Source organism: Urocitellus parryii, chromosome 16 (assembly GCF_045843805.1).
Source record: "Urocitellus parryii isolate mUroPar1 chromosome 16, mUroPar1.hap1, whole genome shotgun sequence".
Classification (NCBI taxonomy): domain Eukaryota; kingdom Metazoa; phylum Chordata; class Mammalia; order Rodentia; family Sciuridae; genus Urocitellus; species Urocitellus parryii.
In genome coordinates this window covers 3,934,531-3,949,800 of record NC_135546.1, presented here as the reverse complement: position 1 = coordinate 3,949,800, position 15,270 = coordinate 3,934,531, and the positions used below count along the sequence as shown (strand labels likewise).

Below are 15,270 nucleotides of genomic sequence, written 5' to 3'. Positions count from 1 at the left end.
CAGAAGAGAAAGAAAATGTCTCGTGAAAGAGGTGAACTCAATCATCACCAATAGAAAATTATCCACTGTATTCATCTCTTATAGAAACAGAAAAATATAACATTTCCCCCCTTAGAATTATATATATATATATGTATATATATATGTATGTATATATGACTTAAAGTTCCATTGTACATAGTCAACCAATAAAACCTGGAAACCAGCATGAAACCCTATAATTCACATGTTAAAATGTTGAAACTATGACCAAAATATGAAATCTGCTACAGCTGTCAAAAAGAGACAAGATGTAAAGCTTTCTTGCACATATATAAACTAAATGTGATAATCTTGAAAGGTTTTCAAAATTGTAATTATAATGTTCCAGTTTAAAAACTTCTAAATTAAAAAAAAAAAAATCTATACACAAACCACTGATTTGACCAGACACCAAAAAAAAAAAAAAAAAAAAAGGAAAGAGAGAAAAAAAAAAAAAGGCAGAAACAACAACAGAAAAATCCCCCAAAACAAAAACAAAAAATAGATGGCGGTAAGCAGGACCCAGAGGAGCTGCTATTCACAGTTCTTACATGTACAACTCTTTCAGGATTCACACTTAAAGTACTTTTTAAAGTACTTTAACAACCTGCTTCTCTTTCTCTTGTAAAACTAAAGGTCCACTTTATTACATAAAAGTTTTATACAGTGTAAAACCAGAACTGTATGTAAAATACGGCATCTAAATGTGGTGAAGTAGTCAGTCTTGCTCCATTGGTTCCTCGGGGACTTCGGTGGCGTCCTCGTCATTTTCCATGGAGGATTCTGAGAGAACCTCTCCAGTTTTACTGGAACTGGATCCTACTGATTCTTCTGTCTGGTGGCAGTCAGAACCACTACTTACAGGGCCTGGGGTGTCACTCCCTTCAGAATGTAAATCCTTCTCAGCTCGAGACACAGCTGATTCCTCCGCCTGACTCTCCTCAGAGGTCTCCTCGTTCACAGTTAAGGCATCATCAGGTTCTTTCTCTTGATTTTTTCTTTCTGGGATCATTTCTCTTGATGTCATAAAAGACTCTAAAAATAAGCAAATGTTGTTGTAGTTAAATGTATTTTCAAAATACCTCCAGTCACGTGTCATGAATTCTGATATTCTACAGTCAACTAATTTCCCCTCAAACTCAGGAGCAAGTACACACAGGGGCCAACATCAGCACTGTAAGGAGTTCCATTATGTTAAGTTCTTTCACGAAAAACAAGAAAGCACACCCTTCTACAGATGTCTCTAAATACCTTCTTCTTCCTCCTCCTCCTCCTCCTCTTCTGTGCAGTGCTGCTGGGTACAACTACTTCCTTTGTCCTTGTCCTGAGATGATGATGGTGCCTCCGCGTCCTCCGCCAGGACCGAGGCCCCCTCACTGGACGTGGTCTGACTGGCCGTCTCTCTGACTTCCCCGTCTCTGTCAAACCTGAGTCTTTTGGCCTCATGCCCTTCAGCCTCCACGGCGTCGTCATCTGAATGTTTGTTTTTTATAGGACTCACTGAAGACCCTTCTGATTCAGATGCTGGAGAGTCACTGAAAATGTTGTTTTAAAGTGTCATTAATACTATTTTCCTCAACTTCTACATTCTTTTAAATTGTATTTTAGTGCCAAAGTTACACTGTCATATCTGTTTGAAGAAAAACATTAGAGAATAATTTCAAGGCAACCTAACTGTTCCATGAATGTTTCTCATTAGTGCCGAGTCACCAAGTTAGTGTCACTTTTCTGGGCATTTCCCAGTAAGTTAAATACTGTTACCCTGAAACTAGAGGTCCCCCAGATTTACACACTCAAGTCCTCTCACTTAGTCTTCTTTCCCCTTAATGTGACAGAGAAACTCTGAAGTAAAATAAAAAGTTCCCTTTCATAACCCATACTAAGAAACTACTCAGAATTTCAATTTCTTTTCTCAAGTAACTTTTGAAAAAAAGACAAAAACTGAATCATGACTACTTTACTTCCTTGGGACAGAACCTATGTGCGATAATCTCCCCCAAATCAGCTTTTTAATAAGTCTTTTGTCTACCTTACTCTGTGTTAAAGAGAGCCAAAGATCCTACCACAAAACTGCAACCCTGCCTGCCCTCAGTGTCTGCGGAGCCCTGGCTCAACATGGCACACCTTTCTGCACAGCACCACACATGTCCTCCCCAGGGCTCCCGACAGCCCAGTCACTCGCAACTCTGACACAGCACGAGTCCAGGTAACACCTGTTCTGCTCCACTGTCTAGGGAACAGGAAGGGGAGAGAGTCTACACATGCCTACTACTGACATACTGTTTATTTTCCCAAATATTCTTTTTAAAAATATTTTTATTTTTTAGTTGAAGGTGGCCACAATACCTTTATTTTTATGTGGTGCTGAGGATCGAACCCAGCGCCCCACACATGCTAGGCAAGCACTCTTCCTCTGAGCCACACCCCAGCCCTCCCAAATAGTCTTGATCCTTGGTTGGCTGGATCCACAAATGTGGAGCCCACAGGCGGAAAAGCCGACTGTACACTGTCAATGGTACCTGGGTCCTGAAAACCATCAATAAACGTTAATGTCTGGTGAAAACAGCCTTCTGTTTTTAAACATAGAGCACACACAAACCTGTGGTTTTTTTCTTCATTATGTGGTGAGTTTGACTCTTTGCTGTCACTGCTCTCGGGCAAACCGTTGGTTGTCAAGGGGGCGGATAAAGACACCTTTGGTCGATTCAGTGGCCGGGGTGTTCCAGGCCCATTTATATTAGACCTGTAAGACACACCACCATCATTTCCCCCTTTTGTAAAAAGCCATCCCCCTCCCAAAGGACATTCATGAGAACACATCACAAATTTGTTTTAACAAATTCAGTGAAGCACATCCTATATCCTCCATAAAACATCCAATTTTAAAAAGTACACAGAGTCTGCTATTCAAATTCAGGAAAATGCAAGCTCAAGTATATAAAAATTGCTAGTCTCACCTATCAGTGTAGCTTGGTGAATTTCCAGGGAACATAACACCATTCATTCGATTTAAACTATTTGAATTGTTTTTCCTACAAGAAAAAAAAAATTTTTTTATAAGAACTCTAGGTCTGAAAGGTCTTGTAGGTTTTTAACTGCCACACACCCAGACTTCTGTGGGAACCAATATAAACACACACTGATGAATGCAGGGATCCTGCTAACAGTGAAGGAGACTTCACACAGTTGCCACCCAAGAAAGCAGAAGCAGCTGAGGTCGAACCAACGGTCCTCAGTGGGGGCCACCCTCCCCCACTACCACAGGTGTTGGTGTGGGAAGCATGGACACTTCTGGCCTCAGTGGACAGAGACCAGAGATACTTAAACCTGCAGTTCTCAGAACACCTATGTATAACTAAAACTATCTGGTCCCAAGCTCAGTAATGCCAAGATTGAGGAAATGTACCCTAAACCAAGTCTTTGCTTCAGGGTATGAATGGCAACAACAACAAATTCTTCTTCGCCTGAAGAGGAATGCCATCCAGTGTCTGCTTCAAACCTAGGAGTCATGCCTTACAAGGGCATCAGGGGGCTCTGGTGCCAGGACACCACATAACATCAGCAACATGAGAATTACAGAAGATGGCCCATCTCTTTACTTGTAAAACACATACGTAATATTATTGGTCACAGTCTACTCTGGGGACTGGGTGAGAGGTTCATAATACAAAAAGTCAGTATTTTAATAATGTACTAAAACATAATAACATTAAAATTAGAAAAAAAAAACTATACTTACTCTGAAGAAGGATAAACACAGCTAACAACCATCACATTCTGCAATAACAAAAATTGTTGATTTAATGAGAGAAAACAAATATAATATAAAGGTTTAATAATTTGTTTCTAACTTCTCAAAATCACTCTTAGTGGGCTGTTTCCAATAATTCCAGTTTGCTAATAAAAGACAATAAATGGTTAAAAATGAAAACTGATAACAAGAAACTAGCCTTGCCCTTTTCTGAAGACACTCGAGAGCCACCTACTTAGGGCACGTGTAATGACTTTCCTCATAAAGCAATATCCAATCCAGAGTCACTTTTTTTCTTTGCTGTTTTTATTTTTTTTGTACTTACTTTTATGGTCCTAAGGATGGAACCCAAGGTCATCTAACCACTGAACTACACCCCCAGTCCATATATATATACTTTTTTAAAAACTTCGAGCCAGAGTGTCACTAAGTTGCTAAGAAGGCTGGCCTGGAACTTGAGATCCTTCTGCCTCAACTGCCAATTTGCTGGAATCATACACATGAGCCACCACACCCAGCCACCAATATATCCCAAGGAAAGAAACCTGAACCTCTCTTTTTTGGGCAATATGCTTAAAAGAGTAAGTGCTTCTCAGCCCTATAATTCAAATATCACAAAGGAGAAAAACAAGAAAGTGAAGTAACTCGCCCAAGGTCACACAATTATGAACTACTGCAGCCTTAATGTGAAGGCAGGGCACCCCCCTACCTCGTAAGGTTACTGTGACATCAAGGCCCTTGAGTTGGAAAAATAAGTACTTATGAACCACTGTGGTTTCCTGCTGTTTGGGAATCTTACTCAATTGAGGTTGTAAAGGTTCCACAAAACATTAGCTCAATAAGGGTCCTAAGAACTATTACAAGCCACTATACTGGTTCTGGATTACGATTTCCAGGGTCAAATACATTGATTCTGCCCCTCTCTCTACTCAATACTTAATTTCAAAGATTTCTACCACCAAATTACAATTCTACAAGTTGTGAAACAGAGTACTCTAACATTAAAGTTATATATTAGAGTGGGACGCGGTGGCGTACATCTGTAATTCCACTGGCTTGGGGGGCTGAGGCAAGGGGATCTTGAGTTCAAAGCCACCTCAACATCTTAAAGGTCATTTGTGACAAACCAAAAGCCAACATCATAGCAAAAGGAGAAAAGCTAAATACCTAATCTCCAGCTGGAAGCAGTGGTGCACACCTGTAATCCCAGCAGCTTGGGAGGTTGATTTAGGAGGATTTTGAGTTCAAAGCCAGCCTCAGCAACTTAGTGAGGTGCTAAGCAACTCAGTGAGACCCTGTCTCTAATAAAATATAAAACAGGGCTGGGGATGTGGCTCAGTGATCAAGTGACCCCTAGTTCCATCCTTGATACCTACCCACCTCCAAAAAGTTACATATCATCTGTGGAGCTTTTCAGAACATTAATATGTTAATACATACAATGAATATCTAATAAGCTGCTCTTTCCATTCCTAAAAATCAGCACTTCAGGTCCTCCTCTGCCCCTTCCCATAGATCTTTTCCCAAACACAGAATATCATTTGGAAAAAAAAAAAAAATTGGAAAAAACTCAAGACAGACTAGAAAACTCTGAAGAAAAGGTGCCTGAAAAAGATCTTACCCAATGTTCTTTTCTGAAATCTATTAGGCTTCAGTTTAACATAATTCCCATAATTAAAATAAATACCTTTTCTACTCCTCTGAGAAATTTGTCTGTTCCTGTATAGTTTCTCCTTGGATCTGTTAGCAATTCACATAGTCGCTGAATAGTAAAAGGGATACTGCAAAAGAATATAATTTTATAGATTGAGGTCACCGGTTACCAAAAAACAAGGAATAATACTTATTTTGGTAGCTAAAGCTTTGAGTCACTCATGTTAAGCTACAAAGGGAAATAAAAGGATGAGTCATTTATAAGTAAACAATAAGCACACCTGTTCTATACTTTAAGGTGAGAGGTAATACAAAATCAAGTTACAATTTATTTACATACAGAAACTTTTCCTCATCCCCCTGCATACGAAGTTTGAAAAAAGTATCAATGATTTAATACTAGATAGACTAATAAAACACATCCTTCCAATGAAAAAGTATTTTAAATATGATTCTGCTCAATGTTACAAGCTTACATAAACCTATATGCTTTATCGCTTAAAGTATACACAAACATACTCAGTATTTTGTTAAGAACCACAGTTAACCACTAAATGCTTTCACAATACATTTTTCACTTGATCACAGCAAATATAAAACTGACATAACATGGAGCCAGAATCATTTTATAAATATCAAGTTTGAGCTCACATTTACTTCTAGTATTCATCAGAATTACAATTGAACAACAGAATGGTGAGGACTAGAAATGACAGATAGGGCTATAAAGTACAAACACACATCTCTGGACTTCAGTATTTGCCATACACATCTATTCATTATCTTTGGGGGAAAAAACCACAAAAGCCTCAAATGAATAATCAACATTCACGACGTCATTTACTTCTCCCAGGCAGTTTGACCAAGGATTCCCGTCAAGGTAATGCAGCTAGTGAGAAGTAACGGTAGGACTCAAATCTAGCTGCCCTCATGTCCAGTCCTACATCTTTTTCACCGTACCACATATATTTAAAAAATAAAAGTGTTTATTTTCTAACTGCATAAACTATACTCGGTTCTCATATTCTTAGCATCATTTTTTATGTTCTCTGTATATTTAATTTATAATAAATTTTGAAAAATAAATGTTATTCACAGGAAAACAATGTATCAGTTATCTGGTTAAGTCCAAGAATCAGTCTTTTCACTCAATTAGCATTCAAACCTGACCCAGAGGAAAGGGTACAAAGTAAAAGATTAACTATTTTCCTGATATAAAAAATATCTAGAAGCAACTAGAAATACAGAAATGTAACACTAATAATTAGCATTAATTTATTACTATTAATAATTGTTATTATTAACATTAAATTCATTTGTCACTAGTAGAAGAAATTTCTCAGAGTTTCTGACAATATTCTGAAATCTCTTTTGCAAATCTACTCAGTGTTAAGTACACTAAAGAATCTTTTAAAATGGAGAAGTACAAAGCACACCAACAGCCTTACTAAGAACCAATCAGTAACTTTTCACATCTTTTTTTTGTTCATTCCTATCAACACAAACTACAATTACAAATCTATAGTTAATACAAAAAAAGCAACAACACCAATAAAAAATTTTTAAGCATTTTTCCCAAGCTGCATATAAAAACAAACATCAGTTCCTCAATTGTCTGTCCCTTCTTGTACTCATTCGGCTAAAAGCCTAAGGAAGGCCCTCGTAATAAACAATACTATCATCAATAAGAAATTTATCTGTAGACGAAAGGCACTATCAGAATTTCCAAGTATTAGAGGTATATACCTGTTCGTTAGCCCTCTTCTATATCACTGCTTTTAAAACTTTAAATACATGTAACACCACACCTAAGCTATTCTCACTATTTACAGTAATATTATAATGAAGAGGGTTTATATATTATTTGAAATATGAAGAATAGCACCAAATGGAGCTTTGGTTGGTACTTAAAACACATAATTTAATATTATCCAACTAAAATTCTTTCCTATACCATATTCCCATTCTTTCCTGAGGTATTTTCTCTTAAATAAAAATTAGCTTTATCATTTGAGTCCTTTTAAACTTCCTGTTTAAAATTTACAGTTTGGGCTATTTCTGTTGATGAATGTGTGTAAAGCCGAGGCCAACCCTGCTGCTGGAAGTCTGTGTGTATATGCCATGGTGGCAGCAGCAGCCTGGGATCAAGTGGGCTGGTACTGCTTCACCCAGTTTCCAACAGATGGCACTGGCACACCAAGCAGTACTCTTCCTCACTCAGACTGGTTGGACACAAACTCACATTTCTTATAAATATTTCAGCCCTAGGAATATTAAAACAAAATGCACTGAAGTCTCATGTTACATACAGGTTTTACTTTTTAATGTATCCTATAAATATAAAGGCCACTACAAACCAGAAACACCACATGGCTCTACAGTAGAACATGTAAGTAATCAGACTGATGATGATAATTGCTAATCAAGTTCGTATACACTGCTATGGAATAAACTGCATGCCAGGAGAACTTGCACAAAACTGGGAACAGTTAATCCAAGGCAAGCCATTAAAAGATGTAAAAATGCACATACACCATGGCTGTATGAAAGGTGTGTTTTCTCTGACTTGCAGTAGAAAGCATATGGAAATGCTAAGTCTTCTCCTAATAAAAACCACTAGTTAAAAAGACACATGAGCTCAGAAAAATAAAGAGCAAAAATTGGGTTGGGTGCTGTCTGAAAACATGCATGCCACTCCTTCTCAATAAAGTATGAAGCAGAAGCCTAGAATGGGAGTGGACAGGGAAACGACGTTCACTAGCAAAGGTGTAAAGTAACTTACTTCAAAGAAAATACTTAGGGTTATTTAAAATGAAATCTAGTCAATTTCTTCTGCAATGATATGTTGGCTTATCTGCTAATAGGAAGATGAAAAACTGGGTGTGCATGAATCTGAAAAATTTGCATGACTAGCTAACATTTCAACTTATATTCTTATTTTATGTGTGTGTGTGTGTGTGTGTGTGTGTATATATATATATACACACACACACACATACCTATATAAGTCAATAAAACATTTTTTTAAAAGTCATTAAGTAAAGGATCCAAGAAGAAATGAGTTCTCAAATGGCGTTACTCAGAACTGCTATAGGAAAACAGTTGAGCAGTTCACTTTCAACGTACAGAGTATAAAGTAGGTTTAAAAACAAACAATAACCTGCCAGTCCAAGGTGAATTTTCCTCTAAGTGTTCGTGTTCTTCTGTGAAACAGGGACTACTAAGTGCTCTTATGTAATGATTATGAGGCCCAAGTATGACATGACATATGCAAGTCATTTAACAATGCCTAAAATATCTTAGAAAGTGCTCTGTAAATAAATCTTGGTGCTATCATAACCCTGATCCCATCCACATCTAATGAAGACTGGAGGAAGGCACAAATTCTCCAAAGACCAACTGGGAAAGAATAAAGCCCAAAGCAGAACTGTTTTATAATTTCAAGAAAAGCAACTACCATTACGAAACAAGACCATGCTTTTTATATTAGTTATATATTTTCATTTGAATTCATTGTCCCCATTTATTTAATACACAGACCCAAGCCTCATATATCTAAAAGTTTTAGAAATGCTCACTCCACAAAGCTGTTAAACATCAGAGAACCATACCTAAGCATGAAGTAGCAACTCAGTGCTGTTTTTCAAAAAGAGAAATTATAGGGGTTGGGATGTACCTCAGGGGTAGAGAGCTTGTCTAGCAAGGGCAAAGCTCTTGGGTTTGATGCCTTAGTACTATAAAACAAAACATGTAATAAAGACCAGGAAAAGATAAATTTTAAACAATGAGGCTAAACATCCTTAAACATATCATTCCTTGTTAAATTTTAACCTGAGAATATAATTTGACTAAATTTATCTTAAGCTGTTTGATGTTTTTATTACTTACTATAAAAATATGTAAATTATCTGATTATATATCAAGGAATTCAACTGGAAAGAAGAAAAAGGAAAATGCACATCTTATTCAGGGTCTAAGATAAATCAGGCAAACTTTTGGTGCAAGTTTACTCACACAAAAAATAAAAATAAAGGAACATAAAATATAACACAGACGTTATCAGAGTAAAAATCTACAAACATATTCTGACTAGTCTAACATTGGAACTTAACTATTCAAGTAGAAACTAACTCAAATATCCCTGTTAACAAAAGCTTACGAAGCCCCCTATTAGGGGGCTGGGGTTGTGGCTCAGTGGTAGAACACTTGCCCAGCATGTGTGAGGCACTGGGTTCGATTCTCAGCACCACATATAAATAAATAAAAGTCCATCAACAATTACTAAAATATTTTTTAAAAAAAGCTTGGAACCCTTTAATGCTATCTCTACTTGAACAATATGCTCTTTGTGTACCAAGGTACAGAACATGAAAACACACACACACACACACACACACACACATTCATACACAAGTATTTTACAATTCAAACCAAATGTCAAGAATTCTGAGACTCACTTAAATGTCATCATGAAAGGACAAGTATAAAAGATCTAAGAAAATGAAGGCTAGGATTTTGTCAATAATTGGAAGCAATCCCAATGTTGCAAATCAACTGCATCATTCCATGCCCCAAAACTAATCTATGGTACTGTCCAAGTTTTCAATCACGTAAACCATCTCCCAAGAATGCCTGCAATATTCTAAATTATTATTTCATTTGGATTAAATATAAATAAAAGTTAATTCATTTTCTGCTAATTCCTGCTTTTCAATTTTGAGAATTTTATTAGATGGGCTAGGGCTGTGTAATTCAGTGGTAGTTCACTTGTCAGCAGGCACCAGAGCCTAAGTCCAGTCCCAGCCCTTCAAGAAAGTAACTACTAGAGAGAGTACCACACATCAAGAAAGGAGGAATGGATGCTAGATAATGCCAATTCTTAACCAATTACACAAGAAAGAAACGAGTCAAAGCAGTCAGAAAACAAAGGAATGAAAGGCTAAGGACCATTCTCTCAGTCCCTGAGAAATCCACAGCTGACTCCAAGACAAACATAAAAAACTCAGAAAAACTATGTTTTAAATCTGTAATTCATAAAGTATGGAAATCGAGTGTGTGTGTGTATGAGAGAGAGAGAGAGAGAGAGAGAGAGAGAGAGAGACAGACAGACAGACAGACAGACACACACACAAACACACGCTGGGGACTGAATGCAGGCAGGGCCTTGTGAAAGTGAGGCAAGCACTCTACCAACTGAGCTCTAGACTCAGCCCTGTTCTTTTAAAAGTTCAAAGTGGCACCTCTTGGGCACAGAAACTCCCAAGACACTCATAAACCAATCATGGAAATGATGTTCAGCGCCAAGTCAACTCTGGCTGATCATGAACATTAGAATAACTAGAAAAGAAATCTGGAAGTTGACTGGACAAACATGCTAGGCAACTTTCCCACACTCTCCTAAACACACAGCGACACCATTTTTGTTTGCCACTCAGGTGAAACATTTTAGAAAGAACAGCTGAAAGAACAGTGTCAACTGAGAGCAGGATTTAACAGGTTAACTCACATTCTTCATTCTCCCTTCCAAATAACTTGAAGATCATAAAATGGTTTAACTACCAGGACTGTGGGTTACTTTCTCTACCCTTCAAAAACCCTTTCTGAACCATTAGCTACCAGCAGTTAGTTCCTAAATTACACTCATGATGTCTGAGGGGAAGATTTTCAGGGGGCGTGGCCTTGGTCTGAGTCAATGGATGCCCTCTCTTCCTCCTCATTGCTCCAAGCAGAGGGCATAAAGAGGCAATAAAGATCTTGTAACTGACCATTCCAGTAAAAATGTTCGTTTTGTTTATTTTAATTTTGGGTGTTTCTTGCCTAAAAAGCAGTAACTTCAGTTCTGGGGAGTAGCTATAATCCATCTTTTCCTATAAAATTTCAAAGTTCAAAAGTAATTGGAGGAGGGGCGGCTGGGGATTGAACCCAGGGGCACTCGACCACTGACTGACCCACATCCCCAGCCCTATTTTGTATTTTATTTAGCCTCACTGAGTAGCTTAGCGCCTCACCTTTGCTGAGACTGGCTTTGATCCTCCTGCTTCCCAAGCTGCTAGGATTATACACTTGCATCACCACACCCAGTTTCAAAAGTATTTTAAAAGGACAAAACAATGACTTTAAAATTAAAAGAACTTAAGCATTTGTTTGTATAATTACTCAATGTCCTATAAAACCAAATACAAACAGAAACCCTTCCCTTCCTATACCTATCTGTTGAGTCAGGACTAGGCTTGGGTACTCACTCTCCCAAGCCTCCCCTGGAAGGTGCTGCCCCCTTCCTCCAGGAACCTACCACACAAGCAAACAAGAAATTGGAAAACCTACCGGCAAAGAGGAAAAAATTTTTATCTGACACTGTACTAAAGTAATTTTGGATAATGGATAAGCTTTTTGTGGCCAAATACTACGAAGAATTTAATATAGTGCCTTTACAAACTAAAGGCAAAAACAAAACAATAAAACAAACTTAAAAATAAGAATCAGCAAAAGAAAAAAGGGATTATAAAAGAGCAACCAGCACATAAAAAGGTAGTTACACCTAAAACCAAAGAAACAAGTACAAAAACATACCCAGAATTCCAATATCTGCATTTAATACTCATGGAAGCATAAATGAACACATTGTGAGGTAGAGTACTTAGAGTACTCAAGAATTTCTTAAGAGTACTAAGAAAAACTTCTAAAACTTTAATTTATTATATATGACAACAGGATGCATTACAATTCATGTTACACATATAGCGCATAAGTCTTCATGCCTCTGGTTGTACACAAAGTAGAGTCACATCCTTCGTGTCTTCATACATGTAATTAGGGTAATGATGACCATGGCATTCCAATCTTTCCTACCCTGTGCCCCCTCCCTTCCAATCTCTCCCCTTTCCCCCCTAGAGTTCATTTAATCCTCCCATCCCCCCTCCCTGCAGCATATTATGAATTAGCATCCTTTAATCAGAAAAATCACTCAGCATTTGTTTTGGGGGATTGGCTAATTTTACTTAGCACTATATTCTCCAGCTCCATCTACTCACCTGCAAATGCCATGATTTTACTGATAAATTAAATTTTAATTGAGTATATGATCTTATCTAACAATTATAATATAAGTCACAAATACCAATAATCATATAGATATATTCAGTACATGACATTCACCAACAAAAGACATGAATAAGAATGTTCACTGAAAGCACGGCTCATTAAGGTCAAAATATAAATGCCCACCACCAACAGGGATGGGGTGAGTAAACTGTGGCCTTGTTGCTATGAGGGAAAACAATGCAGTCCCTTCAATTAAGTACACAGAAGTTGTACTGATTATAAAGAAGACAGCAAAACTCTTCCAAAAGGAAACTACAACTAGCATGTAACATGATTTCATTAGATTCTTTTCTTTGGGTATCTACTTCTACGACATTGGGGATCTTTTGAAAAGTATGAACATATACCACTTCTGTAATTTCAAACTTAACCTATTACAAATACAAAGGACACCCTCAAAGTGGTTTAAAAAGAACCAAATGTTTCTTAAGTATTTTTTAAAAAATTAATTTATAAGTTAAATTAAATTGAAAAGATTATAGACATGTTTTAACATAACACAAAGTAAATATAAAGTGACAGTTCCTAGCCTATTACTGATTAAGACTTAATTTCTACTTGATTAGGGTAAACTGTCATCCTGAAAAAAAGAATTTAAAAAATTGAGGTTCAAAATACTCAGCTCAAAGATGAAAAAAGTTTTAAAAGCAATTATGTTTAAGTATGCTTAGGCATTTAATGACTGTTCAAATCATTTTCTGAAGAAGATGAACTGCTTGTTTTACAACTAAGAAACTATAAATATTTAGATTATTGAATAATCTACATACGGCATCTCATCCAACTTCATTTTAAAGTATTAAAAATGATATTTGTTATTACCAATTCAGAATCACAAGTAAATGAATTTAGTATTCACGAAGCTGTGGTATAATTTGACTTGTTTCACTTTACATCTTATTCATAGTAGCCACAATTTATTCAAAAGAAAAGTCACTATAATGTCTAAATACTTTTTATTTGTATTTACAAATATCTCAAAAATATTCTTGAACACATTACAGTTCAATAATAAATCTCATACAACGTATCTAATACATAGGATATGGCTTCTTCTAGATATGTACTTTTAAGAAAAACAGTTTTAATTCAAACTGGTAAGGAAACACATGATTACACAATTTCAACAGGACAAAAGGGTGCTCAGCCTCAGCCCTGAGGCAAAGGCTAGACCATGAACCTCAAAGACAAAGCCATGACACCTGCTAGCCCCAAAGTCAATGCATAAGCGTCAGACATTTAAAGCAAGATTCCTACAACTTAAAAAATTAAGTTACATGACATTTAGTCAAAAAAATTACACTCTCTTACTTAAAATTCCATGTAATTCAAGCTATTTATGTTATCTAAAATTACAATCAAAACCATTCAAATAAAACCTACCTCTAAATCATTTAATGGTTAGCAGAAATACAATTTATTACACTTAGTATTGTCATTCCACACTCCACCTTGTTCACATAAGACAAAATACAGCACAATTCAAATTAACATACACTCCCTCCCCTCAATAAAGGAAAACCTGAAAATATGAAGTTCTAAAAGGAAAGAATTTAAAATGACAGAATATGAGACTCAGCATTATTTTTAAAAAGATCACCTTTATTTTAGTGCCGTGTGTCGTCAGGGTTTTTAATGTTTTACAAAAGACTAAAACTGGTTACTTGCTAGGAAAGAGAAAGGACTCAAAAATTACCAAATAAAAACTGATAAGTAGAATAATTTTATAAATTGGTATTTTTCATTTTTTAAAAATGTGGCTTCTCTTAATGATACACAAGTTCTGTACTATGTATACAGACTTTTAATTCCAAATATTCTATGGTAAAGAAAAAAACATGAAACCATTTCCTGATAAATAAATATTTCCACTGTGTTATACCTAATTAACTAATATTCATTAAAAAATTGGTTAAAAAATATTTTAAGGCTGTAAGCATTTTCAGTACCTATAAGCTAAAAATCCCCAACTACTTACTATCAGTTGCTAGAGACATAGAATTCTAATATATAATCAATTATAAAATTATGACATATCAAAACTAGAAGAAAAAAATTAAGTCCTGCTAAAAATGAAACCTTTAAAATAATATTAAGTGCATACCCATTAAATCCAGTGACAATTTTCAGAATTCTTTCCTTCATTTCATCAAAGGGAATATATTCGACATTAGGATTAGGAGGACCTCTTGGTTCAGGAGCTGAAGTTCTGAAATCATCCATCACTTTCTCCAGTTTGAAAATAAAATAGCCTTTAAATTGAGACCATTGAATCCTATAAGCAAAACAGGAAACAAAATATATAACACCATGTAACTTCAAAATTCTTGGAGTGCAAAGCATAAACCCAGAATACACTAACTGAATGAAATTCAAATGTAAGTATTACTGGGAATGATTTTGCTCAAAAGCATGCACCAAGCATGATCAACATGCTCACAAGCTCAAATCCTATTCTACACAATTCCCCAACTCCTCTGACCAAACAAAACCAAAATCTGTGTAAGAATTTTGAAATGCACTAACTCTGGAAGAAAGCCAACAGGGTGCTAGGTTTTTTGAGTATCTGAACAGTTTGATTTTGACTCTCCCAAAACAAAAGCAAGCAGGGAGGTACAACTACTCCACTTAAGACAGGTCAGAAAGTAATTTATACCATAATCTCACCACATCCTACAATAATGCTCCCATGGACTATTAAGGTTTCTAGTCTTTAAACTGTTAAATAACAAGTTTTATTTTTT

The 15,270-nt window shown here is 36.2% G+C and overlaps 1 protein-coding gene across 1 annotated transcript in view; it reads right to left on the bottom strand.

Moving 5' to 3' along the window:
- Positions 1-441: 441 nt before the first annotated feature.
- Positions 442-15,270, bottom strand: part of Ppp4r2 (protein phosphatase 4 regulatory subunit 2) — a 42,002-nt gene continuing 27,173 nt past the window's right edge. Inside the window, exons 3-9 of the mRNA XM_026392685.2 lie at positions 14,631-14,801; positions 5,460-5,553; positions 3,761-3,798; positions 2,979-3,053; positions 2,621-2,764; positions 1,273-1,556; positions 442-1,056 (exon numbers count right to left, since the gene is read on the bottom strand). Of these exons, the coding sequence (XP_026248470.1) occupies positions 740-1,056; positions 1,273-1,556; positions 2,621-2,764; positions 2,979-3,053; positions 3,761-3,798; positions 5,460-5,553; positions 14,631-14,801 (1,123 nt within the window). The 3' untranslated portion in view covers positions 442-739. The remainder of the gene's footprint in view (positions 1,057-1,272; positions 1,557-2,620; positions 2,765-2,978; positions 3,054-3,760; positions 3,799-5,459; positions 5,554-14,630; positions 14,802-15,270) is intronic.